General features: G+C 34.4%; 3 protein-coding genes, 1 long non-coding RNA gene and 1 pseudogene across 7 annotated transcripts in view; 2 read left to right on the top strand and 3 right to left on the bottom strand.

Annotated features, from left to right (window-relative positions):
- LOC105131570 (uncharacterized) overlaps window positions 1-609 on the bottom strand; it is a 2136-nt gene extending 1527 nt beyond the window's left edge. The window contains exons 1-2 of one of the 3 annotated variants that reach the window (XR_843458.1): window positions 537-609; window positions 12-126 (exon numbers count right to left, since the gene is read on the bottom strand). This is a non-coding gene — a long non-coding RNA (uncharacterized LOC105131570). The remainder of the gene's footprint in view (window positions 1-11; window positions 127-536) is intronic. The other 2 variants (XR_843460.1, XR_843459.1) reach the window with 2 other exon arrangements.
- A 1902-nt stretch (window positions 610-2511) lies between these two features.
- On the top strand, window positions 2512-5973 carry LOC105131569 (uncharacterized). The gene is made up of 3 exons (XM_011034605.1): window positions 2512-4104; window positions 4215-4473; window positions 4569-5973. The coding sequence occupies exons 1-3, from the start codon at window positions 2912-2914 to the stop codon at window positions 5685-5687; spliced, it is 2571 nt and encodes an 856-aa protein (XP_011032907.1). The 5' UTR covers window positions 2512-2911; the 3' UTR covers window positions 5688-5973.
- Window positions 5974-12025: 6052 nt separating this feature from the next.
- Window positions 12026-14342, bottom strand: LOC105131566 (uncharacterized; annotated as a pseudogene).
- Window positions 14343-15088: 746 nt separating this feature from the next.
- LOC105131565 (exocyst complex component EXO70A1-like) lies at window positions 15089-21856 on the bottom strand. The gene is made up of 12 exons (XM_011034604.1): window positions 21499-21856; window positions 20786-20881; window positions 20083-20288; window positions 19204-19446; window positions 18671-18809; window positions 18386-18598; window positions 17647-17852; window positions 17106-17306; window positions 16916-17015; window positions 16357-16472; window positions 16106-16252; window positions 15089-15591 (listed from the first exon to the last, which is right to left on the bottom strand). Exons 1-12 carry the CDS (start codon window positions 21658-21660, stop codon window positions 15474-15476), a joined length of 1947 nt encoding a protein of 648 aa, XP_011032906.1. The 5' UTR covers window positions 21661-21856; the 3' UTR covers window positions 15089-15473.
- Window positions 21857-24841: 2985 nt separating this feature from the next.
- Window positions 24842-27321, top strand: LOC105131564 (nudix hydrolase 26, chloroplastic-like). Of its 2 annotated transcripts, none has more exons than XM_011034602.1 (6): window positions 24842-25190; window positions 25266-25316; window positions 25744-25836; window positions 26580-26674; window positions 26892-27010; window positions 27114-27321. In XM_011034602.1, the coding sequence occupies exons 1-6, from the start codon at window positions 24906-24908 to the stop codon at window positions 27203-27205; spliced, it is 735 nt and encodes a 244-aa protein (XP_011032904.1). In that variant the 5' UTR covers window positions 24842-24905; the 3' UTR covers window positions 27206-27321. The 2 variants fall into 2 exon arrangements, with proteins under 2 accessions (XP_011032904.1, XP_011032905.1); XM_011034603.1 differs by having other exon boundaries at window positions 24845-25190; window positions 26892-27006.
- The last annotated feature ends 378 nt before the right edge of the window (window positions 27322-27699 follow it).

The following is a 27699-nucleotide window of genomic DNA, read 5'->3' as shown; positions in this document are numbered from 1 at the left end:
TTGCATCCCACATCTCCATCACTTCTGAAATTTGATCACTTGGACATCAGAGGCAGAATCATGCTGGTGCCACTGCCTCTAGCAGCACCCAGTTTCTTGACCAGTCAATTCATTATAACACAAGAACTGCACAAATAAAAACCGTACAAGCGAAGATAATAACAAATTAGCATTAAAAAACATCACTCTTGAGAAAATATATTTAACAGCATGCATTTTAGGCAGATGCACATCACTAATTCATACATGTTCATGAACTGATAATATATAGCTTAATATCTCATACTTTTTAAGCCCACATTAGCCTTAATTTGGAAGCATTTAACGCAGAAAGCGGGTATAATAACACAGCCACAATAGCAAAATTGAATTTAGAAACAAATTCATTACACAAATAATCAAAAGAAACAAACTTTGACACTAATTCAACCCAAGAGTTCAAACCCATTTTAGCAACTGTGAGTCCAAACAAAATTCAGTAAAAAGACTGTTTTAAGCGAGAGGAAGGCATAGACGTTGAAGAGATAAACTAGTACCTGAAGCTCAGTAGCTATGGTTTTGAAATCTGTGCAACGGAGAGGGACAAGATACCGGGATCGGTTTGTGACTTTGTCATATAACAGTTATTAGCTGTAAATTATAATTTTTACCCCACTTAGGTTAGTATTTTCTTAGATTAGTCCCTAAATTTAAAGTTGTATTTAAAATTCTCTCAATGATTTCATTTTTATTTCAGTAGATGTAGAATGGAATACACATGCACATATTTTATACAATATTGGAATATAAAACACGACATGGATTTATTATAATTATTGAATTATGAGGTCTATCGATTTATGATACTAATAAATTATTTTCGTCTTCCATCGCTCTAAGGTCTTTATTATTTTAGGATGATTTATTATAATGTTTCTTGAAATACGCTGGAATTCTTTCATATTCCCTTGACTGGGCAAATACCTGTCATAAATCGTTTTCCCTAATTGTTTAGATTGCGATAAATAAGAGCATCAGGGAGGTCCCTGAGAATGATTTTAAGTTTAGGGGTAAACTGAACTTTCCTTTCTCCTTAAGTTTAGGTTGTCGTTTTAATTTGTCTTGGCAGGTTACTTAAACTTCCTTGTAAGTGGTTATGTTTTAAATAGTTTTTATATTAAAATATATATTAATAATATTTTTATTATTTTTTAAATTTTATTTTTGATATTAATATATTAAAATAATTTAAAAATATTAAAAATATATTAATTTAAAATTAATAAAAATAAAAAATTCTAAATTTATTTAAATATATTTTTAAAATACAAAAACTTTATTGACCGTTTGTCATTTACTCACACGGACACGGATAAGTGTGGTCTTGGTTCAGACGACAAGTCATTGATAGTTTTGCTCGACGGTTGTTGGGGTTGTTATCCGACTTGTCGCTTGGTTTCATCCTGACATAGTTTCACATGTGGACCGACGTGTCGTTTAGTTTGCATCCTGAGTCCCTTGACCATTCTTCTGTTTTTGCTCTTTACAACTTACTATTACCCTGTCCAGTTCTCTCCAGCAAAGGTTTCTGAAACGTTGTTATTCATACAAAATGAAATCGGTGAATTACAGGTTAACCTGATCAGGCGAAGCTTGGTAACGATGATCAAGAGAAGTGCAAAGTGACACCGCGATATGATGAATATTCTTGAGGCAAAAGGGTGGGATTTTTTTATGACTGATAACCCGTCCAATGTTGTGAGAGAGAGGTAGGATTCCAAACAAGTATCCATGACTGTTCTATAATATAAGCATGACACTGTCACAACAGTACTTTACAGTCCATCCAGAGAAGAAGATGTAAGAGATTAGCTAATTATTGAGTTGAAAATGGCTACTATAGGGTCATGGGCTAAGCGAATAGGAATCTATCTACCCAGTAATTAGTTAGGCACAAGAATGATCAAGATGGATTCCAAGACAAGAAAAAACACTCAGTGCATAGCATATATTATGAATTTCATGGCAAGAAAATATGAAGAACACTTGATTTGAAATAAAGGTCCTCAAAGCCAACTTTATGGGCAAGGAGGAGAGGGGGGGATCGAGGGAAAGAATGTCTTTGACATAGATTTCATGCAATCTGCTGTTGTTTTGCTTTGTTTTTTTCTAAAGTTTGCGGCATCCATAACTCAAATCATCAAAGGCATTATTATTCCTCTTCTTTTAGAATAGAGCAGAGTAAAGCACTGCTAACCCAGTTCCCACTTCCCAATTCCCTTCTTCAAACAGACAGGCAGTCCTCTCTTCTTTTCCTCACCTCCTTGGTATCGGTGGATTTGCCCTTCCTTTTCTTTGCCCTTTCTCTTTTTCTCTTTTCTTTTTTTCATAATCTACTTTTGAGCTTATTCTGAAGCTGCTAGTACATAACTCATCAATCATTTTATTTGTCATCAAGAGAGTGATCATTCCATTCATAGCCCTTAAAGCTTAGTGCTTTGCAAGATGTTAACGTAATTTATAACTCCTCCCACAATATAGAGAGTCACCAACTTTATTTATTTTTTATTTATCCACTAACCTTTATATGATGAGAGAAAGAGAAAGTCGGATATCACATGCAAACCACTTTCACATACAAAGACTAGAATTTGCCTCACTAGCAAGTAAAGCACAATCCCATGTCACATAATATCTACACATACCACCTCTTCAATATAAACCAGCAAGATTGCTGCTTTCTCATATTAATTAGTAGCTTGTCTTATAGTTTACCGAAACAACTCCTTGCTTCTACTTCTCGAGCTATCCAGTATCCACACATGCGGCCAAAACCTCTCTAAGTGATCATCTAGTTTTCCTTCACCTAGCTAGAAACCCTTGAGATTTTGTATCATTATACAAGTGAGTGAAGATTTAAAACTGCAGAAAGATGAGAGCAGGAATTTGCAGTGTACAGCAGACTCTTACACCTGAGGCTGTAAGTTTAGTCAAACAAGCAGTTAGTCTTGCTAGGCGGCGAGGCCATGCTCAAGTCACTCCTCTTCATGTAGCAAGTACTATGCTTGCTTCCTCTACTGGTCTTCTCAGAAGGGCTTGCCTTCAAGCTCACTCTCATCCTCTTCAATGCAAGGCTCTGGAGCTTTGCTTCAATGTGGCACTTAATCGCCTCCCTGCATCTACTTCTAGTGCCTTGTTAGGGCCTCACTCTTCCTACCCTTCCCTTTCCAATGCCTTGGTTGCAGCCTTTAAGCGTGCCCAGGCTCACCAACGGCGAGGCTCCATCGAAAACCAGCAACAGCCCATTTTAGCCTTGAAAATTGAGATAGAACAACTCATAATCTCTATCCTTGATGATCCTAGTGTCAGTAGAGTCATGAGGGAGGCTGGTTTTTCTAGTACTCAAGTGAAAAACAAAGTAGAACAAGCTGTTTCTTTGGAGATCTGTCCTCAAAGTTCTGTTACTGTTAGTAGCCAGTCTAAAGAAATAACCAAACCTCAAGTTCTTAGTGCTAGCGTGCCTCAGCCTTTACCTCTTAGTCAGTTTGGAATCATACATGGAAAGCCATTAGATCAAGTAAGGAATGATGATGTAATGAGTGTCTTGAACGCATTGGTGAGAAAAAAGAGAAACACTGTCATAACAGGTGAGTGTCTGGCTACTGCTGACAGTGTAGTTAGGGGAGTGATGGACAAGGTCGGGAGAGGAGAGGCTTCTGGGGATTTGAGGTCTGTGAGGTTCGTAAGCTTTCCTCTCTTCTCTTTAAGAAATCTTTCCAAAGAGAAGCTTGAACAGAAGCTTGTGGAGCTTAGGTGCATTGTGAAAAGTTATATGAGTAATGGGGTGGTTTTATATTTGGGTGATCTAAAATGGATTTCTGATTTTTGGTCAAGTTATGGTGAGCAAAGTCGAAGCTACTACTGCACTGTAGATCACATAATCATGGAGATCAAAAGATTAGTTCGTGGATTCAGTGAAACGGGAAGGTTTTGGCTTATGGGGATTGCAACTTTCCAAACTTACATGAAGTGTAAAGCAGGCCAGCCTTCTCTAGAGACTATGTGGGAACTTTATCCTGTAACAATTCCAATTGGGAGCCTCAGCTTAAGTCTCAAACTTGATAGGCAAGTCCTTACATTTTAATACAAGTGCTATTTCAAGTTCACTTGCCTATCCTTTTTCCTCGACATGCCTGTCACCAGTATTAACTTTTTTGTTCTTTACTTTCTTTCAGTGATTCACAATCTCATCAGCCCAGAAGCAAGGTATCTATGAATGGGTCCAGTTGGCCACTGCTTGAATGTGGAGTAGATAACCACTCAACATGCTGGGAAGATAACTCTGTCAAATTCAATAGGGAATCTCAAAGCCTAGCAGGTAGGACCCAAAACAAGGAATCCACTACTGGCATTACTATTTCCGCCAGCTCAAGCTTGCCATTATGGCTCCAGCAATGCAAGGAAGAGACTGAAAGAAACACCACCAATGATAAGGTGCTTATTTTACCTGAACTTCAAAGTTTGTTATAGATCTTGTCTTCGATGCTTGATAGAAACATTAACACTCCTTGCAATTGTAACTTCTTCAGCCGGAATATCTAAGCAATAAAGGGAGCTTGCTTTTTGGTTCAGTCCACAAACAGTCCTACTATCCTGAGAAAACCATCAAATTTGCTTCGTCACCTCCTTCGCCGAATTCAGTCTCCTCGCATGAACCCAACACCGACTCACAGCAGACACATCTAAGTTGGCCAGTGATTTTTGAACATAAACAGCTCGAGAAAGAGAACCAGATTTGGATTTCAGAATGCAGCAATGAAGGTTATGAAAGCAGTCTGAGAAATGGTCCTAAACCCGACCTTTTGTCAAATCCTAACTCTAGCCCAAATTCAGCTTCTTCAAGTGAGGCAATGGATGATATGGAAGGTGTTCAAAGCTTTAGAGAGTTCAATGACTACAACTTGAAGAATCTACGTAATGGCTTGGAAAAAAAGGTTCCATGGCAAAAGGATATCATTCCTGAAATTGCAACCACCATCCTTGAGTGCAGATCTGGAATGAGGAAAAGGAAGGGGAAGTTGAATCACATAGAAAACAATGCAGAAACATGGCTGTTTTTCTTAGGTGTTGATTTTGAAGGCAAAGAGAAGATTGCAAGGGAGCTAGCTAGACTAGTTTTTGGCTCTCAAAGCAACTTTGTCTCAATCGGTTTAAGCAATTTCTCATCATCAAGAGCTGATTCTACCGAAGAATCCAAAAACAAGAGAGCAAGAGATGAATTGGGTAGCAGCTATCTTGAGAGACTTGGCCTAGCATTGAATGAGAACCCTCATCGTGTGTTCTTCATGGAAGATGTGGATGGAGTTGATAACTGTTCTCAAAAGGGTCTCAAACAAGCAATTGAAAATGGAAGTGTAACACTTCCTGATGGTGAAAAGGTTCCTCTTAAAGATGCCATTATTGTTTTCAGTTGTGAAAGCTTCAGTTCAGTGTCCAGAGCATGTTCACCTCCAAGAAGGCAAAAAACCAGTGACCTTGGAGACAAGGAAGATGAGGGTGGCATGGAGGATAAAAGTCCTGTTCTTTCACTTGACTTAAATATTTCCCTTGAAGGTGATAATGGAGATGACTATTCACTTGCAGAAAATGGAATCTTAGAATCTGTGGATAGACTGGTTATTTTCAAAATTCAAGAGTTGATGAGATAGGAGGGGGTAATCTGTTAGATTTCTATATTGAAGGACTTTCTTTCTTTCTTTCCTTCTTTTTTGTTTTTTTTGTTTTTTTGTGAATTTATGTGGGGAGAGAAACTAAACTAACAAAGGGGAAAAACGAAAATTTCTTTTCTGATCTTATATGGAGGGGGGAGCTGACAGGATTTAGGCGCTTCGCTAAGGAAGGCTCTACTGTATATTTATCTGTTTTTCTTTCTTAACTTGCTGTAACATGTAATAGGTTACTGCATTTTTAATCATAGTTTTTTTCTAAGATTTCTTTTTTTTTTTTTCAAGTTAGACAATCTTACATGCAAAAGGTCATCCCAAGTTGCCATACTACACTTTAAATTGCAACAATGTTATATAAATATGGTGATTAAGATCCATCTTGCTGTAGGCGACTTGGCCAGTATTGAAATTGTTGAAAACCAAAAGTTCAGAGATTCGTAACTTCAATGGTCATGCAAAAGAATGGCCGCTCTGGAAGGGAAACCATTGAGAGAAAATCCTCCATAACGAATTATAAAAGGCGAACACTGAGCTTTTTCATTAGTGGGCAAGTGTTCACATCATTACTATTTGTTTGTTGGTTTATATGTATTAAGACCTAACATTATAGCCTTTGAAAAGTATATATGAGGAGGGGATTAATTGATCAGCAGCCAAAAAGAGGATCAGCATAAAAACAAGCAGAAACAAGAAGCATCTATATCGTTAGACCAAAAAGAAGTTTCCACTTTAGAATCACAAAAAGGGAGATCATCTTTATATGACTTTTAAAATAGGAGCCATAAACATAAGGGAACATGTTTGAAGAATTTGCAGGTACATTGGCTACATATATATATATATATCGCCAGTGATTAATTAATATGTTATACCTGAAGTACAGATATGGGCTCGCCATTCAAAATATTCATCCGTGTTTTTATTCTGCTAAATATCTCTCATGCTATATGTAGCAACTAGTAACTAGCTTGAAATGAGTGGTCCAAGCCACCCTATATGCCATCAGGTGATATAAGCACTCAAAGAGGAGGGATAGGTTTAGATTAATTTTGCTGCTTGTTGTTCATATAAATTAAAGATTTGTATCATTTTGTAAACAAAAAGAGGAATAAGTTTCATCTTTCAGGAAGTTTTATACCTTCCTCTACTCATAAGAAACCGAAGGACTAACAAATGATAAGGCTCTTTGTACCTTCACTGAGGATCTTAGCATAAGTACTGCTCTTTACAACGAAACCACAAAAAGTAGTAAACCAGGGCTTTATATCCGGTTCTTTTGTATGCTCTATGCTCTAAAACACAAGATCAAATGAAGAAAGCAATGGCTTATCTGCTAAATGTGATACCTGCTTTACTCATCCCCAACTGTCATGTTCTAACTTGAGCAGCACAAAAGCAGAAAGGAAAAGAAAGAATACCTAACAAAAAGATGATAAAAAATTTATATTATCTCTTGCACTAAGTGTTTATTCTAAAAGTTTAGTAAACTTCACAGCATTATGATAATAACCCAGTGACACCAATCCTAGTCCACCAGCGGCCCCGTAAATTTATAAGGACTAATCCACTAAGTTGATGGTATTAATGGGTAGCATTTGTCACTTGAAGTAATGACCTCGAGCTCTGTTCCCATTAAGGATAAATGATTAAAAGACTTGAGAAAGAAGTCATAGGAATGGATGATAGCAAATTGCATGAATTATTGTGGTTTTTAACCAAGGAGTCTTAGTTCTGGGATGGTATCGAATTCCATGAAAAACTTGTGTGGCTTGCCGGGACATTGTCCTGTACATCTATGACCAACACCTATAGGCTTCATACACATCATAATTCCTCATCCTTTTTCTTTTGAACCTTTGTAATTCTTTGAAGAAACATATTTAGACATGTTTTTGTTGCACCTGTCATTTATGCGCACTTACAATATTTAACAATTTACCATGCCCTAGAAGAATTTTGAGAACTACAACAGACATCTTTCAGAAAATGTTGATTTTTTGGTCTGTTCTCTTCCTGAGGAGATGGCTCTTTTTCTTGCATGTTCTACCCGACTTTTTCGTCTTCGTGGACATGCACCCTTAATCTACTGTCATTCATGTTTATCCGACACGCAGAAAACATTCTCTTAGACAAAATATATAGTCAGATGATGATCAGCTCAAACTTAGTCAAACGTTCTCCAAATGTTCTCCATGCTCACCTTTAGTCCACTTCAGTGGCTGCCGCAATTCAAACCAGCAGCTGTTGCTTGGTTTTGTAGCAGAATCCTTTGGCAGGACTTGCAGCATCTAGCTAGATACCCATTTAAGCACAAATCTAATTAAATATTGATGAATTTTTAACAAGACATGATATTCTTCAGGGTCCAAGCTATGTATCGGTAATCAATAGCAGTAAGAACTATAAAGTTCAACAACAGCATTTAGGTCTTGATCATTGTATCACTAATCACAAGGTTGTTACTAGCTTGTCTTATATATGTTTCATGATATGATGAGGTGGGGCAGGGATGCATGGTCTTAGTTGATTTCATGCTTTACTTCAAGTTTGAACATCTAATTAGGTTGATGTTGTTGTACTGTGAAAACCTATATCATTGACACAAAATAATGGCCAAAAGGTTCTTTTATTTTTGTGAGATGAATTATACTAGCCGTTATCCTGATATAATCTTAGAACAAGAACTGAAAATCATTAATTACAACTGATAAAAAGAAATGGGAAAAGGAAATACCAAAAGCAGGAACCCACTAGTTGTATTCTTTTTAGGGGTCGTTAGGGCATAAAGTATTCAAAATGCACACTTTTCAAAGGCATTACTACGATCACATCTTTTATCTTTCATTGCGACAGTAGTGTCTCAGTTTCCACACCTCTAACTTTTGATTTTGAGGGAGAGAGTGGAGGCCTTTGCCAAAAAAGAATGGCATGGAGACAAAGTTTCCACACTACACTTTTGCAGTCTTTGGAAAAAGAAAGCAAGCCAGCCAGCTAGAATGGCCGTTCTTATATAAGGTCGCCATCTACACAAAGCTCCTTCTTTTAAATACAAGAGAATTTTTACATGAAAGTAAGGGAATTCTCGGATCTGAAACTCCAATAATAAGTGTATAATTGAACTCCGACAAAGAAAAAGCTTTATCATAGAATCATCTACCTTTCACTCTCTCCTAACTGCAGCTATACCTGAAGAACACTAGTCTTGGATCCTTCAATCATCATTCTCGAATGATAATGGGCACACACAGAGAGACTAGGCTTCTTGTGGGGCACTGTAGGTATAAATACATCTCAAAGGCAAAGTAGCGTGAAAGACCAGTCAAAAAGAGGCTCTGGCGTGAAACTTAACAAGAGAATGCGTGTTGATATTGTATATTCGATATGTTTTTGCTTTCAATCATTGTTATATCTTGTCTTCGAGCATCTTTAGAAGACATATAGAGATCCTCATATCATATCATAGCTTTTTATTAATATTATAAATAATCATATGTTAATTCTTCTCAAAACAAACTGCTGTCAAGTAAATATTCACCTTTCCATCCTTCAATGAGGAAACAAACAGATCCCATATGGCTCATCTCATTTCACTATTCTAGTTTTAAGATAACTCCTTTTTGTTTAATTTCTGTACATGAATTTATTAGTCTTTTGGATTATCTAAAATCTGAAGCTTTAATTGCATCTTTTCATGTTAGTCTTGATACAACTTAACCTTTAGTTGAGGATATTACCTAGTGAATTGTAGATTTAGTCCTGGTCCGTGTGCTTGATAACTCTCAACACCAGATTCAACCATATCAGGAGCAATCCAAAGGATAGCCACAAATAGCTAGGCATGTACGTACATGTTAATTATGCAAAGGGGAAAATTAAACATTTAAATAGCAGAAATTAATGGTCAGGAAAAAACACATCTACCGTCTAGCACTAGCACATCGAGATTCGACAAAAAGAAAAACAATTGGAAATGACAATCAAGGTCAAAGTTCCTCTCTTCTGCACACAAGACAAATTGATGAGAGAATTAGACAGGAAGATTGGTGATGGTTTTGGTTAGAAGTACACATCCAACCATCTTAACTAGTAATATGATGAGAGCTAGGTTAATTACCAACAAGCTTGTAGCTCAATGGTGCTACGGCAAAGTTCCAGGATGAGATCTCGAGCTTGAGTCTCACATTTTCTGTCGATCTTTTGCTAATATCAAAACAAAATCATGAAAGGTTAGTTTTGTCACCTGCAAAGATAATCTTGTCACCTATATATTTCTAGTAAGCTGCAATCAACGTGGTAATTAAGCAAGCATCATAACTTCCTCCCGCACTCTTGCTTTTTTCCTTTTCTGTTATCATGGCTTCCTATATAGTCCTGTTATGAGTCGAAGACCATTAAGCTACCGTTTGGCTAATTTGTTTCAATGTAAAACCTAGGGAAAAAGCCAGTGTTTTTCCTTGAAAAATCCGTGACCCATATCATCGAGGAAGAAAAAGGCAGTGTTTCTCCGTAAAAACTCCGTGTCCCTCATATTACTTTTTGTGGAAAAATTAAAGAAGATTTTAAAGCTTAAATGGTAAAGATTAATTATTATTATAATAACTTAAGTGATTGATTTTGAATGTGTTATTAAAAATAAAAATTTATAAATTGATTTGATAAAGGGTTAAGAAATTTATTTGAATTTTGTTGGAAAATTTGAATAAAATAGACTTAAGGTTGAGGATGATAAAATTTTATTTTGATTTTTGATTTATAAAAATTATAATTTAATTTTTAAATTTTAAAAAAAAATTATAGTTTGACCCCTAAAACATATTTTGAAATTCTAGGAAGTATTTCTATGAGTCTAAAGATAATGAATCTCAGTTTAATATTTTATTTGTGTAATTTTTAGTTTAGTCTCTTTATTTTATAAATTTACAATTTAGTCCCTAAACTTTTAAAAATTGCAATTTTGTTCTTGGAATAGAAATTGAGATTCTGTACAGAGGATGTACTATGGGTGAAATTTTAATATATTTATGTATTTCTGACATTTATAATTTGGTCATCCAATTCTAGTAAAATTATGTTTTGATCCCTGATTTTTAAAAATTATCATTTTAACCCCTAAACTTAGAAGACTAAACCTGATTTTATTTTATGATTGGAGTATTTTATTTTATTTATTTATTTTTTTAATATATTTTATATATTCATTGTATGTACTTTTAATGATTCTTAATAGAATTTTTGGATTTTTTATCTGATATTCCTTTTACTTTTATATTTTTTGAGTGAGTGAGATAATATTTAATATACATGTAATATAAATATATATATTGATTATATAATGAATATAACTAGTTAATTTATTATATATTTATATTTGTTGTTTTATTTTTCTAATACTCATCTATTATTAAATTTGCATTAAGATTTTATTTAACTAAATTCTATTCAATATGATATACATTACTTTGATAATTATATGAATATCTATTATATCTTGATATAGAACTTGTCAATAACTTCATACTAATAGAGAGTATTTAATTTACATGTATATAGTGTTTTATACACCATTTTATACACTTAGATGATGAGAAAGACATCAACCTGTAACGACTCATCCTTCCATCATGGTCATTTTTGGGTATCATCTAGTCATCTTTGATGTTATCTGGTTACTTTCGAGTGTCATTTAATCTCTGACATGTATTCCACTATTTTATAATAATATATTTAATATATATATATATATGTATATCAAGATAACTCAACTTGTAAATTATTAATATCTAAAATGTATATTAAATATTGTTATTCTCTCGTTGAATTGGTTGAACTCACCTCTTATTTTTAATATTATTTCAAGTTCTTAATTTCTGTTAACGGGTGGATTTTGTTAAATGTTCATGCTTTTTTAGTTTTGAATCGTATGTCTTACTTGTGCGAAACTTTTTTTTTTAATTTTAATTTGATATTTTAGACGTTTTGTTATTATTTTATTTTAATTAAGTTTAAATTTTGACAATGTAATAAATATTATAAATTATTATTTTTATTTTAATTACTGATAAAAAGTATTGAACTGTAATTTGGTTTTAATAATTTTGAATAATATAATATTTTAAAAAATTATAAAATAATATATATTTTTAAATAACTTGTTTTTTTATATATATGTAACGAGGCTTTGTATAGGTATGGTGTTTTTAAAAATTACTTTTAAGTTGCCAGCCATGCTCCCAGGATTTGTGAAAAAATGCTAACTTCGTTTATGATCATCACATGCAATGCATTATAAAATGAAATATGCCTACCATAATATAGAGTTGTATGTAAAGCTGCTGGAGATTATCGAATACAAACTTGTTTTTGCTGATTATTACTTGTAATGCTAATTTAAAGCAGAACCAAAAACACAGATTTAATACAAGCTCAATAGTAACTTAACTAAAGACTCGTATAGCAGAAGAAAAACACGATGTATCTGTTTGATTCTAAGAGTAACTTTACGTGGAGGGGTCCTTTCCGAATCCCATCAAAGAATGAGCTGCAAGCATTGATCCTCGGCGAAGTGTTTCCATTAAGTGGCCAACCAGAGGAAACCTGGTTGTTTCTGTGTTTCCAATTGGCTTCTTGTACCACCTGTACAAAGTAACACTGAACTTAGCAAGAGCATAAGTCGCAATTATGGATAATTCTGCATAGGTATCTGTAGAGCATACCAATCTTCATGGCGAACTACCTTCCCATCGCCGACATCAAATCTATATTTCTTCCAAGGAACTTATAGTGTTGTTTGCTGTCAATTAAGATCTGAAGCAAATGTATCATGTAAAGCTTCAAATTTCTATTCCAATAGCCAAACCTGGAAAAAATCATGAAGAGTGATTGCAAAATAAGTTCTGAACCTCCTGCTTTCCTGTTGATATTGCTTTATCTTTCACACTGTATTCAACAATTCCTGATTCACTAAAGACCTGAAAAACAATTACAATTTTTTTTTTTCAATTTATTACATGATTCAACACTAGCACTAAGCATCAAACAAGAAATGTATATGCCTCCCGAAGTTTAGACATAATGATAAGATCAAAATCCTAGAGGGAGAAAGTGTTTAGAAAATCATAGTGTATGATTAGAAAAATCAGAAAAATAAATTCAAATTAATTTGATATTTACAAAGAAGAAGATTATTACCGATACAGAAAATATAGTACCTTAGAAACTGAATAGAAAGCTGATTTGATCTGCTTCACCCTGTGGAATCAGAAAATCAGCAGAAGAAGAAAATGCAAAGGCATTCATACCCACAACATTTCTCTGGTTAAAACAAGCAACAAACTAATGATTCTGATCAATAAACCAGGGGTGATTCATTGGAAAATTGCATGGAGGTTTAGCAACAAATTCTCCATTTGAAGATGACCAAATAGGGCTCAATGGAAAAGGAAAAATCTGCTCACTGCATAAAATGATCAATGTTCACTTCCTACAGAAGGCTGATAATTTTGAGGAGCTCCATCAAACTACATCTGAACTCATTATTACCACCGAACTCTGCTTATCGATCCAGTTTCATGACTGCAAACAGTTCTCTGTGATGCAAAGTGTTTAAATTTCTAAGAATCAACAAGTCTATGTTTCACTTCACTAGTAGAACTGCAAGTTTTGCATACCCATGGGTACACATGAGCGGATCTTCAAAAGAAGCATTCGGAGCATAGATTTCAAAGTCTCGAGGCGTGGCACAAGACCCATATCTGAAACAATCAATGAAAGAACTTTGATGAACATTTTGAAGTGATTGAGAAAGAGTCTTGAACAATAACTTAATTTTACATCGTATGAACTTCCATCGTCATGGAAAACAGTAATTTCCCTTCCATTCTACTCCCATTTAACCACCACTAATGTATAGAACGCATATACATTTCTTGCCATTGAAACAAAACACAGCCTAATTTCCATTCCTGCCTTCTTCAATGGAGTCCAGATTGCATAAGATTGTAAGTAAACATAAACTATAACCTTTACAGTTGCTCAAACTTCGACAATTTTTTCTACATTTGGTGCACAACCATAGTCTCTAACAAAACATAACTTTATCCAACCAAAATAGCATTCTAACACAGAATTAAAAGCAAAGAAAACTCACAAGTTGAGAATGTGAGGGATTATATCTTCAGAAAGAGGTTTTCTTGCCTTACTCACATGCTCCCTTTCTACAACATTCCCTCGTCTCATCCTCCTCATCTTCAAAATCCACAAATATTTTTTAAAGCGAATGCTCAGGCAATCATCAAGAAACATTCGTCACCAAAACCAGATCAAACTTGAAAAAAGATTCCAGCAAGAAAATTTTACATTTACGTACCCTTTTGCGAGATATTATTATCCATCCTAATTTTCTAGGAAACCAAACAAGAATCGGTTATAGAAAGAGCGGGAAAGTGAGGACAGACTTTTCTTTCAATAAGAACCAGAGGACACCAAACAACCATCAAGTAACGGTATTTCAAGAATATCGGTAGTGGCTAAGTTTCTTTTCCACGTGGCAAGACCTGGTCTGGCCTTTTCTATTTTGGCGGCCGGTTGAACTTTTCTTGGAACTAGGGTGTTTGGACCTGGTGGAATGGATGCTCCATTGATATGCTGAATAGAGAAACAACAACGAATGTTACCAAACAATTTAGGGCTTCTTTTTCCTCCTATGTCCATTTATGATATGGCTTGGGCTTGAAACTCTCAGTTTAGTGCCTGTGTGTAATTGGGCTTACCCATGATGATTGAATTGGAAATGTATTTTTATTCAAAAAGACATCGATAATGAAAATTCATAAAAATTATTATTTTGAGAAGCAAGAAAGAATCATGCCTTTATTCAATGCGTGGATTTGTTGCCATCTTATCCTAAGCTTAAAATTCATTTTCTTTCTATTATTATTATTTTAATTTATATAAAAAATCATGTAATTGTGATGTTCTTAAAAGTTGTGATAAAATTGTAAGATTTTGTGTTTGTTGGGATGCTTGATGTCTTAAATCCCCAGTTACGATCATGACTTTCTGGGAAAAATGAGTGTTAAAATCATGAAGAATAGCTAGGATTACTCCTGGAGACATTAAAATCATAGGATCATGGGTTAAAATCATCCACCAACTTATGATAGTGAGGAAAACATACTAAATCATATAGAAAACTATTATGATATCCAATAATTACAGCTTGTATAATATAAAATTTCTCAAATCATACCATGTTTCAACCCAACACATGTAATCATATAGAAAACTTTTACTATATCCAATAATTACAGCTTGTTTTTGTTTTTATTTTTTTTGTAAAGTGAAAAAAATAAAAAACATGTAATCTGAGGCAGCATTTAATGATCTTGCTAGAGAAAAAACGATAATGCACTAGCAGCAATGGTGATTCTGTATACAATCCATCACCACAATAAATTCTACATAATTGGGAAATGGGAAAAAGCCGCTCTATTTCTTCAATACAATAGCCATCTTAGCCAATAGCACAAGCTAGGGCAAAAATAGACCTTATTTCTCTTAAAATCAAATAGAAAGAATACATTTATTCACAGCCTTTACAAATGGTACATTGATACACAAGACCCCATCGAAACACCATATGATCTGCACAGAAGGCAGTAGTGCCACTATAACAACGTGTGAAGGAACCCAACAACTAAACATTCCAAAGCAAGTGCATTGCGTGTCCTACCGGAGCATGAGGTCACTAATTCAAGTGAGTCTCAAGCTTTACTGCCTGGGATCATTCAAGGTCTTCCCCTCAAAAAATTCCCCCAGCATTCTTTCCAGATCCTCAGCTGTGTACCTAATGTACTTCTGAGGATTCTTCCCACTATCAACCAGAGGCCTGCAACAAAATGGTGGAAATGATATAAAATTAGAGATCCACAATACAATGGAAAGTGGGGGTTTTGCGCAATCTTTGGTGTAGTGGCAGCACCAGCACCGAGATATTATAACATTCAGAATTGAAAAGGTGAAGCTATAATCAAGGTAGTTTGGAGCCAGAAACTGAAATGAGCTTCCAAACAGAAGGGAAAAGAAAGAAACAAAAAATAACATTTCCTGGCCCCTCATCACCCACAAATGAGGTGGCCAGGAGAAAATCTGGGCATTAAAAAGACCAAACCAAACAACCAATTCAGATTGGTTCTGTTCAGTTTTCAGGTACCCAAATTCCAGTTGACACCCTAATATACATATATCAATATTTTCAGACCAAGTTTAAACTTGTGCATGTACTTCGTTCTTCTCTTGCATTTAAGAAGCAAATGATAAAAGATGAATATGTTTCTTCAAATCTACAAGAATATCAAGAAGCACATGCATCTGTGTTGCAAAAATAACAGGACAGAACATACCCAAAGCGTTTTATAAAGGATCTGTAGGCAGGCAACAAGACTTCAGCAACAGCAAGTCTTAGTGACTCTCGCAACTCAGTGTCAGGAACAGTCCACTGAGATTGTTTTTGGTGAAGCTCCTCAAATTGGATATGGAAAGTCTTGAATCTGATCACATAACAGACTTCTCCACCCAGGTCAGAAAAGCTTGTGAATTATGGAACTGAAAAGAATATAAGATTGTTTCAAGAAGAAAGTAAATTGATATTGACCTGTCTTTGATCAACCCTCTTGAGGCGCCACTGCCACTTCCTCCCTCACCAGATACAGCAGAACCTCCTCCCACAGATGAGGAGGTTAGGCCTTGCGTAGAGAGACATTGAAGTATCTGAAAATCCATGGTTTAGTAACACCAAAACCCAGTTACTTTACTTGATAGGTCTTTTCATTGTATGAATAGAACTTAATAAACAAAAGGCAAGCTCTCTCAACAAATCTATTTTTCTTTCTCATAAGAAAATATGTTCCATCTTTGACAAAAGTTCCATTGTTGTAAACTTTTCTTTCATACACCTTGGTTATTATGATGTTATGCCAACTGCCTGTACCTATATCTTCTTGTTATATTTCTTTTATGCTGAAATCATCTTGACTAGCAAGCACATTTTTTCTTGTAGATCTAGTCAACAAGGCCTCTGGCACCTTGAGGGCATTTTCTGTCTTTAACTATCTCAATTGTCTAAATTATCAAGACCATATGATATCAACGAAAACTAATTGAGAGTTTGGCCGTTGTCAGGCAGTTCATTTAATTGGCAAACAGAACAATACCTTTGACCAAGCATTCCTTTTGTATTGATTTGCATGCTGCTGCACAACCCTTCTATGCCTTTGAACCCAATCATCCCCTAATAAGTCCTTGGCTTCTGATCTGAAAACAAAAAATTATGCACTGAAACTTGCCCACAAGCAGAGCCAGTAAACTTTAAAGAGCTCTCAGAATACATAATGCATTACAAACCTGCGCACAGATCTGACCATGTAGTGAATATTGTTCATGAGAAATAATTGAGTCAGAGCTGGATCTCTGTACTGCTTAGATTTCCCATCCAGATTGGTTTGAAGAGCCTGCATTATCCGCATTGTTATAGTTGCTAACTGTGAACTTGTTTCGCCACTGCTTTCAAATTCTTGGAAGAGTTGCTTCAGGGTTGATTGATAGCTGCAGAGGTTTAATACACCGCTTTCAGGTAAACAATGTGAACATATCTGATGTTAAATCCAGCAGCATGGGGACAATTTATTAAAAAAGAAACGATGAAAAAAAAAATGGTTACAAGTGTTTTAGAGAATAAAATATGCTTGCTCAACGTGAATAGCTGAGCAAAGAATATTTTGTTTGATCACTGGAGAAAAAAAAACAATATGGAAGCCTAGCCAGTCATTATTGTGACTGCATCATATAGCTTCAAGTTAAAAATCAATACAGCACTAAAAGTGAACAGGCGGAACCAGCTAAATGAAGAGACTAGAAGATCAAAAGAATGGTTAGCTGAACTTACTCAAAGAGAAATTTCACGTAGTTAATCACATAACTTGTCAAGGGATGAACAGTCCCATCCAGAACAGCAGTTTTTGTGGCATCTTTTTCAACTGCTTCTTCAAAATCACCAAAGGTTTCTTGAGCTGTCTGGGCAAGCCTTTTTGTCAAACCAAATGTGGATTCCCTGATTTCATTGCAAGCTTCACCACCAAAAACTGCCTCAATCTGCAAAAGAATTTGTAGTCGATAATAATCATATCGTATATTAACAATACCGCATGTTTCTCAAAATATTCATTGCCCTGATTGCAACTCATGCATTAACACCTATTCTGGCATCTAAGGAAAATGTGGAATGTATCATATATCTTAAAAATTTTGCATCCACAAAATTATCATGAATCAGTAGCATATATGGATCAAATCGGGGTCAGATGCAGATGTGTGTTTAGGTGTTTGATTCAATTATACTAAAAACCTACCACATGGAAAGCCTGGGAAAATAAGGATCTAAACTTTAGTACCAGTGACAATAAACTTTCATTTTCCTTCAGCAAAGTAAGAGCAAAGTAAGAATAGGAATCAAACTTGGTCCACAGAAAGGAGGGGAATAAAAAAAGAAAGAACTAATATACGATTGAAGATTGATGCAATTTCTGCTAGACATGATCGTTTCCTATTTCATTTATACAAAATAGAACAATTTTACAGGCAGTAAACACATCACATTCTTGGAGCATATGTAGCATCAACCATACCTCTGAATGTAGTTCTCGCATTATCTCATACATGTCCAGAAGTACAAATAACTTCTCAGGTGACCTTTTGCTTCTGGCAATTGCATCCCCAAAACTAAGAAGCATGGAGATGCTGCTAGCAGTACATTCAGCAAAACATTGATCAAGGAGAGTATCAAACCCTTCAAATATTTGATTGCAGACTCTTCTTTCTCCAACAAACAGGACCTTGACCTGCTCAAAACATATTTAGATACTAGGAAGGACAACATACAAAACAATCATGCAAGTTCACAAAGTCCTTACAGCAATGCGCATGAAATGAATCCAATTCCCAATCTTGGCCTCCAAGACCTCCCATTGCATCTTTTGAACATCCTCTTTGCTCAGCTTTTCAACGCCCAACTTGCGAAGGCTTTCATCCATGACTGAAGATCGGGTATCCCTGAAAGAAAACAAAAAAGTGGTCAATTTGATACGGTGTCTTCCTATTTAAACTATCAAGTCAAATCATGTTGCTAAATGCATTAAATGCTAGCTGATATTGACAAGGCTGGCTTGGGTATCATGCAGAGCCATAGAATCATAGAAAGATTGTACTTTTCTATTAGCTTGCATCTCTTCAGCTAGGTGAAATTAGAAGCTCTTCTAGTTAGATTTCAAGCGGATTACTCTTTAAAGTGTTAAGAAAACACTAATGTCATAATAAAGCTCTGTAAGATTGACTTAGCTTGAGAAAACAACTAATGGATGGATACATATCTCATGGAGGTCAGAGCAGCTCAGAGTGTAAATAATATTCCAAGTCACATAACTCATAGAAAGACAAAGCTCTTTACCTGTAAATTCTAAGTAATTGTTGTTGGTTCCCAGCTTGAACCATTTGTTGGGCTAAATCATGCAACAAAGGTAAAATCCTTGGAGGTATGAGAGTAAGATGTTTGAAACCACCAGTTTCCGAAGCACCATTTTGGTGCTCATGATGATGATTCTTGCCACTAGAAAGGTTTCCAGGTGATTCTGAGGATGGTCGCAATGATTCAGGGAGGCAGTCAAAGAGACGATCAGGTTCCACGGGCTTGCTGGAATTTAGAAAAAATAAATGAATAACCTGGTGAGATGAACAAGCCTAGGTTGCATGACCAGATAAAGTGCATCCATAGGTCATTACCAACCACATCCTCTCCTGAATTGCTGGAGATATTAATATCAATTATGCACTATATATAAATGTCTTAAACAAAATAAGCAGATGATGATTGTTCACAAGTAAACAGAATTCATCTTGAATGTTGTTTAATGAAATGAATGCGATCCTTCAGAAATAATTAAATTCTGTGGTCACAAAAACGAGTGACAATAGATTGCACAGCAAATACCCCCAGAACTTATTCTATCTGACATCAGTTATCCCCAAATGTTAATCTATACAGGACCATCATAGGCCAGTAAAACTTAAAAAGTCATTGAGAACATGCAAGCTTGTTGGCTGTGAGATGAGCAAGCTGGAGCATGCAACGTCTCATGGAACCAGCTTTCTTTCCAACATCATAAGAGTGTATTACCACAGATAATTACCAGTTCACACATAGAGGAATATTAAATATCATCAGTGTAAAATAGAAGCACCAGTTGGTAAAAAAGGCAGAAGAATTAGCAATACACCAGTTAAAGTACCAAGCATGCAATGTGAAAAGCATCAATTTGACAAAACATACCTGTACGATGCCAACAACTGCTTAAACTCATCCTCTAACTTTGAAATAGCCTTAGCAAGTAAGCTATTTGCATTATTGAGAACTCCATCACTGCTCTTGAAGCCTTTGTTGCCGCTAAAGAAATGAATGTTGCTTCTTAACTGATCAATTGCTTCTAGGTAACTTTCTAGGTCCTCATGTGGTCCCTTAAGTATTTTAGCCTCTGCCTACATATTGAAGTGATAATGATATCAACAATCACAAGCAGGAAATGTGCATCCAAAGAGTGAAAGATTTCTAAACATCAAACACCATACATCATAACAGGAAAAGTTGATCTTTGAGAAAATGGAAATTAAAAAGGACAGAAAATCAGTTAAGGCATCAAGTTTAAGCCTTAAGAAATTAAAAAAAGTAAAGACAGCAACAACAAAAAAACACTACGAGCTTGACAATGGAAATGGTAGAACAGTGCTGAAATCTATTTTGCCAACTAAAAAAGACCTAGAGTCCTATTTTTTGAGACACGACACCTTAGTCTAGCAATTGAATGGAAACACACAGAAACTCTTTGATCAAGCTAATCTTGAGGGCGAGTAAGGTATAGGCATAAGCAAGCATAATGAAACATGGAAACAGGAAAAGGAAATACATTAGCAATTCAAGAGTAGTGATTTATAAATAAAGCAGGAAAGCAAAAATTGTGGTAATTCATGAAACCAACCTGGCGAGAAGCATCAAACTGTGTCAATATAACCTCTGCAGCCTTTAATGTCTTGTCAATATTCTCATGAGCTTTCCTGATCGCATGTGTTCTAATCTACGAAAATCCAGATTAAGCAAAGCTAAATTCAACAAAAACAATCAGTACAATTTAATGGTCTCTAAAAACCAGTCAATACATCCATCTAGGGTCCTTCAACAGTGATCATTTTAATACTAAAGATCCAAATCCCTTCAACTAAAAAGCAAATCATAAATCAATACCAAACAAGAATAACAAGTCAGTTCAATTACAAGTCAAATTAAACACTAGCACCAGGATCCAATCAAGCAAGCAAAAATCAAACCAAATACTAGCAACCAGGATCCAATCAAGAATCTTATAACTTTCTCATCATCACCCAACTAATCATTTATCTCATCCGGGTTCTTCAACCAACGATCAAAAACACCCCAAATTCTAATCTTTCAGCTTTCCTCGATTTTCTCGAAAACCAAAAAACAAACAATAAATCAACATCAGACAACAAGTACAGGCCAGTGCAATTGCAAAATAAACTAAGCACTAACATCTGGGATCAATTATCTCGTCTGGGTTCTTCAGTTTATCATCAAAAAACCCCAAAGTCCCAATCTTTTCCCTCACTTTCTCAAGAACCAAACAAAACCCAATCCAGAAAATCACAAAAAAAGTAGAATCCCTTATCTACTCACCTGAGTTGGACGCATAGCAGTCTCGAGAACTGAAAGACGACTATCAAAAGATCCCAGAATTGAAACAACACTATCAGTAATAGTTTGGCTTTTCTGAAGTGCTTCTGTCATCTTTGCTGCTCTTTCACCAAGTGAATCCATGCCTAACACTGCCACAACCATCTTTTCTTCCTTTTTTAGAATAAAATACAGAAACCCCAGAAAGAAAATTATAGAAAGAACCCAGAAAGATGAGTTCTTGCTGAAACTTGAATTAATGGACAAGATATGGGACCAGAGCTGACGGACCAGGGCAGTGCCAGTTTGTTTCTGAAGAATTTTCTTCTCTTCTGTTTTTGGTAGGTCTTTAACTTTGACGGTTTGTACACTTTGGTCTTCCGATAATTTTCATTTTCCTGATCTGTCAGCCGCCACTGCGATCATCTTTCAGTAACTAACTGTGTCATACTATTGGTTATTTTTATATAATCTTAAAAAATATAGATGTAAAAAAAAAATCACCCATAAAAAATAATAACAATATTGTTATTTATCATTTTTCTTTTTTAGTTGTATTTATTTTTAAATTAATATAAAAATAATTAATAAAATCACAAATTATTCCATAAACACCAAAAAAAATTATAGAATATTTATAGTTCAAATTAAAATAATGAAAAAAAGAATTGGCGTGCTAATTTGGTTAAAAAGAGATAATTGATGTGAAACTTAGTTTGAAATTAGACGGAAACACGGTAAGTTCGCTATAATGGATTTGTGTGGTGATCAGATAAGTTTATTATATTTTTTAATTTTTTGGATTCCAATACTAAAATTATAATCTAGAGTAATCTCATTTATACATTGCGAATGTAGTATGTCATATAGGATTTGCATGGTATGAATATGATAAGTCTTAAAATCCAACATATTTGGTAATAAAACTGAAATGTTAGATAATTAATTGATTTTTTATTTGAAATAATTTAATTTATTTTTTATATTTAAAATATTTGGTGACTTAATATAAAAAACTTAGAAAATTGATAAGTGACAGCAAGCAATGTCTAATAAGAAAAGTGACTAGTAATTATAGTAGTAAAAGATGGTATCTAACAAGTTAGGTTACCGGTAATCATAATAGTAGCAGATAGTGCCTGATAAACCAGATCATTAATAGTTGTGGTAATAACAAGTAGCGACTGGTAAGCCAAGCAAATGGTACCTACAAAAAATCTTATTTGACAGGCATAAGGACTCTCCAATGGTAAAATTGATAATTTTGAAGGAAGAGTGTAATGATATTTTAGATAAATAAATTTTAAAAATAGATATACTAAAAATATCAAAAACAAAGAGATCATGAATCTTTGATTTAAATGATTTGTGATGTATTTATAAATTATGAAGTTAATCATTTTGTAAAGAGAAGAAGTTGAAATGTAATTTTATCGTTGTAGTATTTTAAGTTATATTCAACTCAAAATAATACGTATTGGATCAGTATAGAATATTAGAAGACCAGTGTCGAGTCTAGAAAAATTCATTGATAAATGTTGGGCTCGAGTAAGGTATCAGAGATCATTGGAGGTAAAAGTGAGCCCAAAAGCACTACCAATATCTAAACACACTAGGCTTGAGCGTGACAACCTAAATCCACGAGGATGTTAAGGTACATAATCATCACCCTTAGTGCTAAGTGTACATGTACTGGGTAGATGCCTAGTGCATTGCATAGCATCCATGCACCCATGTAGGGAGTATGAGCTTGGGTTACTTGCTTAAGCCCATATTCCTAGTGCATGGACTGGGCTTTTTATTCAAGTCTATATATTTCTTAAGTGTTTTTTATGTTTTTTACTCTTTTAAAGAATTTTTTGGGATTTTTTTGGTTTATTTTATATGAATTCATCAATAATCCTTTAAGTTTTTATGATATTAATTGATAAAAACTTGTAAAAATACTTGGTTAACATTAAGAATTCATCAAATTTCTTTTATATGAGAAGATATGTTGAAACCCCGATAATAAACAAGAGAGCTCACATGTTAGAAAGTGCACCATGTTTAAAAAAAATTAAGTATATAGAATGGAACCATGAAAGTTTATTAAGATTTTTATGATAGTATTTAGATGTTTTTGAAATATAAAATGGTTCGGAAATGGGTTTTCGCTATAAAAACCATCCCCTGAGCTCTAGGTGCAATAGTATTTTTTATTTAAAAAAAATAAAAAGATAAATGACCGCTCCTTAAAAAAATAACAAAGATTTAGTTGTGTGGGTTTGAATTGGCATATCCATATATTACCTACTCATATCCATACATCTAAATATTTTTTTTGAATATTTCTTTTTCTTTATTTTTTTAATTTTATTATTTAATGTTATTTTTTTTAAATTATTAGTCAATATTTTAATTGATTTTTATTATTTTTCTTGTTTTACCTTATTTATATACAAAGTTATTATGGTCTCGAATAAACACTTTATCATTTTAGTTATACATGATTTTATAAATATTTATTTTTATTGTTGTTTTTTCTAGTTATTTAAATTATTTTTAGACTTATTAGATTGGACATGACATATCTGATTAGCCCCTCTGTAATTTAGTTTTTTTCTAACTAAAAAACAAGTTAGCAATGCTTATTTTTATTTTTTTTATTAAAAAAATTGATATCAATGGGATGTAACACAAATCAATCTTGTTATCATCAAATTTTTAAAATAAATAAAATATTAAATATTAAAAACCATATCTTAACAGTGCACACGCAACGTCTTCTATTTTAATTTTTTAGACTAAAATATCAAAATATTATTGTCATATTACATCAATACTGCTGCAGTATGAATATAACTTGTGTATTTTTTTTTTAAAATAAAATTGATAGTTGTAATTCATCTATCAATATAACTTATGTGTTTATATGTGTATACATAATTCATCTTCTACCGTAGATTAAAAATGTCAAAAACTAAAGACAGAAAGCGTATAATGTTTTTAAACAATTAATTTTTAATTAAAGCCTTTTTTGATATTGTTTTAGCCCATGCTTTTCAATAATTTTTTATTTAAGAATATATTAAAATATTTTTTTAAATTTATTTTTGACATCAATAAATCAAAATAATTTTTTTAAAAAAATATTAATTTAAAAAATAAAAAATATTGTTTTATAAAAATATTTTTAAAATATAAAAACATATTGGGTACTGTGTGATTGCTCGAAATTACCATCACAATTGATGCATAAAATATCTGAAAATAATTATAGAAAATGACAGGAGAAAAAAATAAATTAAATCCATGGGCAGGGCAGCCCCATTCATATCACGGTAATTAATTCAGCATACAGGGATATTTTAATAAAATCAATATGACCTCCGCAGTAACCCCTCGCTGAAACATGAAAGCCCCAAGAAATGGCCATTTGCCGTTCCGTTTTCTTACATTCCCCCCTTCTTCATCGTCCTCCTCAGCCCCAGGTTCTGTCTAAACCCACTTTTTTCTCCCCAAACTACCCTCCTAAGTTCTCTAAATTCACCAAGTTGCCACTCCTCCATCAAAACCCGAAACCTCACAGCCCAACAATATCGAGTCTTGCCTTTTCATCATCATCATCATCATCATCATCATCATCAATGGAATCACCTCCTGAAGGTTACCGAAGAAATGTTGGCATTTGCCTTATCAACCCATCAAAGAAGGTAGTTGAGTAAAAATTTACGTAGCTGTGAATTTGTGCAAAAAACATGAGCTTATTCTGTGTGTGGACTGTGCAGATTTTTGCTGCTTCAAGGTTGGATATACCCAATGCTTGGCAAATGCCACAGGTGATTTAAAGATTGGTTTTTGTTTAATGGGTTTTGTTTAGATTTTGAATCTATTTATGGTTTGATTGGTTTTCTTTGAAAATGAATATGCCACAGATGATTTAAATGTTGGTTTTTTCTAAAAAAAATATGTTAAAGATTGTAGAGTGTTGTTTAATTTTGTTAAGGACTACGTGATATCTGTTATTTTGAGGTCTAATTGAAGATAAAGAATTGGAAAAGATTAAGGAGGTAAACTATGTTGTACAAATTAATGATGATGAATCTTAAGTTTTAGTGATTTGGCTGTTGTCTATGTTGCTATAATGATTAGTAAAAGGTTTCATTTTGTGGTACAATAATGTTATATAAAGTTTTTTTTTTTAAAAAAAAAAAGGGAAAGAAGATTGTTTGTTGATATATGTTAATGGTGTTTTGTGTGAAATAGGGTGGCATTGATGAGAACGAAGACCCGAAAGTTGCGGCTATCAGGGAACTAAAAGAAGAGACAGGGGTTAGCTCAGCTGAAGTTCTTGCCGAGGTCTGGCTTTTTCCTGTCTTTTTTTATTCCCCTGTTTTTCATCTTAAAGGAATGGGCAGCTTATCTCAACTGAATCTTTGAAGGAGAAAATGAAATGCTTTCTTCGAAACTGGTTACTCTAATAAGGAATATTGAAATTTATCAACCATGTGATTTTGTCTAATTTAAGCTGGCTTTGAGGTATCAAGAATATTCTCTTTATTGTTAGCCAACATGTTATCCTTGTTAACTTCCATGGCACTACTGAATTTGTTTGAGAAAAAATTTCTGCCTAGTGTTGTTCCTGTGCTATATACTCTGCACAGATATGAAATCATCAGTAGCAAGATCTAGCAAGAAAAATGTTTTCGCTAGTTTATTATTTTATTTAGCCATGATGTCAATGCTCTGAATGAGGGGGGCTTGTCTGATTCAAAAAAGTGGGTGTGGATTAAACATGTTAAATGGTTTGCTTCTGGATTATAATGTGCACTCTAGTGATTTGCACTGTTAATTTCAATGCCATGGTATAGCCTTGTGAGAGTTTATGGACACCATTCTATATCTATGCAGTTCATGTTCATTATTACATTGGCTGTAGCTACGGATTGATGAACCATGCCTTCTGAGAGCTTATATATTTCTAGTTTTCAGCTTTTGCATCTGATTGACTCTACGTGTTCCTGTTCAAATTATTTTGGGAGCGGCTACAGTTTCTTGTTGAGCATTCTGTGGTAGGTTTACTAACTTGATCGAATTTGCAGGCGCCTTCTTGGTTGACATATGACCTCCCACCAGAAGTCAGGGAAAAACTTAAACATCAATGGGGATCTGACTGGAAAGGTCAAGCACAGAAGTGGTGAGCATATAAATAGCCCACATTTAGTTTGAATCATCCTACACTGACTTCGCCATTAAGGTCAATTACATGTCCGAACCAGTCTAGCCTTGGCTAAGAACTTTAAGTTGACGGTATTAAAACTGTAGTTTTTGGTGCCAAAAGTGACCAACAAGCCAGTTTATTTCCTGGCTCGTTTTACATCAGTTAATCACATTTTGCAACTACAAACACGCAGGTTTCTCCTTAAATTCACTGGGAATGAGGAAGATATCAATCTACTGGGTGATGGCTCCGAAAAACCTGAGTTTGGCGAGTGGTCATGGATGTCTCCGGAACAAATAATTGACCTTGTGGGTAGCTTCTGCTGTCTTAATGTTTCTTATTTGTTCCGATCAGTTAAACTCAGTTTTCTGATTTTGTTATTGATCGGTTCCCTTCTGCCCTCATTTTCATGCAGGCTGTGGATTTCAAGAAACCTGTATACAAGGAAGTTTTGGCAGTTTTTGCTCCCTATTTTCAATAAATTCATGTACATGGTGTAACACTTGACCAAATGAGCCGACGTTATTTGGATCACCCCCCTGGATGCATGTCTGATTCGTTACTGATCGATCACTTTATGATTAGATGGATAAATAATAGTTGGTATTGATGTGATTGCAGCAGTTTTGGCTAAAATAATTCATCAGTATTGCCTACAGTAAATCACCAGCCCTAGCCAACTGCATGTAGTTCCATTTCATCCCATGAAACACTTGCAAGATAAAATATCAGGTTGTCCAAAGGATGCTAGGCATTTGAATTCCATTTGCTGGCCGTGGCCCACACTGATTTGCGTGACTCTTGCTTTTTGTGATTTGGGAATATCAGAAACTTCAAGCAAAGTAGGATTCCTTTCCCTTTGAAATGCATGGAATCACTAGGATTTGTCTATGATTTACTTGCTCTCTGCCTTTGCTTTCTTCTTAAGCAGGCTGAGAAATGACTCCCTTTCAAGGTTAAAAGGGAAGAGGATGCTTCCATCAAATCCATGTTATAACTTT

The sequence above is a fragment of the Populus euphratica genome, unplaced genomic scaffold (genome assembly GCF_000495115.2).
Source record: "Populus euphratica unplaced genomic scaffold, PopEup_1.0 scaffold24.1, whole genome shotgun sequence".
Lineage (NCBI taxonomy): Eukaryota > Viridiplantae > Streptophyta > Magnoliopsida > Malpighiales > Salicaceae > Populus > Populus euphratica.
The sequence above is the reverse complement of the archived record's forward strand: the minus strand, read 5'-3'. Positions and strand labels throughout refer to the sequence as shown.

What these genes read in the sequence shown, in the direction of transcription:
- LOC105131565 (XM_011034604.1), bottom strand. Translation starts at nt 21,660, where the DNA reads ATGGTTGTGGCAGTGTTAGGCATGGATTCACTTGGTGAAAGAGCAGCA. An exon ending in AGTTTGATGCTTCTCGCCAG is followed by an intron (nt 20,289 to 20,785) that starts GTTGGTTTCATG and finishes TTCAATATGTAG; the next exon opens with GCAGAGGCTAAAATACTTAA. An exon ending in TACGTGAAATTTCTCTTTGA is followed by an intron (nt 17,307 to 17,646) that starts GTAAGTTCAGCT and finishes AAACCTCTGCAG; the next exon opens with CTATCAATCAACCCTGAAGC.
- LOC105131564 (XM_011034602.1), top strand. Translation starts at nt 24,906, where the DNA reads ATGGCCATTTGCCGTTCCGTTTTCTTACATTCCCCCCTTCTTCATCGT. An exon ending in TTATCAACCCATCAAAGAAG is followed by an intron (nt 25,191 to 25,265) that starts GTAGTTGAGTAA and finishes TGGACTGTGCAG; the next exon opens with ATTTTTGCTGCTTCAAGGTT. An exon ending in CAGCTGAAGTTCTTGCCGAG is followed by an intron (nt 25,837 to 26,579) that starts GTCTGGCTTTTT and finishes TCGAATTTGCAG; the next exon opens with GCGCCTTCTTGGTTGACATA.
- LOC105131569 (XM_011034605.1), top strand. Translation starts at nt 2,912, where the DNA reads ATGAGAGCAGGAATTTGCAGTGTACAGCAGACTCTTACACCTGAGGCT. An exon ending in TTAAGTCTCAAACTTGATAG is followed by an intron (nt 4,105 to 4,214) that starts GCAAGTCCTTAC and finishes ACTTTCTTTCAG; the next exon opens with TGATTCACAATCTCATCAGC. An exon ending in GAAACACCACCAATGATAAG is followed by an intron (nt 4,474 to 4,568) that starts GTGCTTATTTTA and finishes TAACTTCTTCAG; the next exon opens with CCGGAATATCTAAGCAATAA.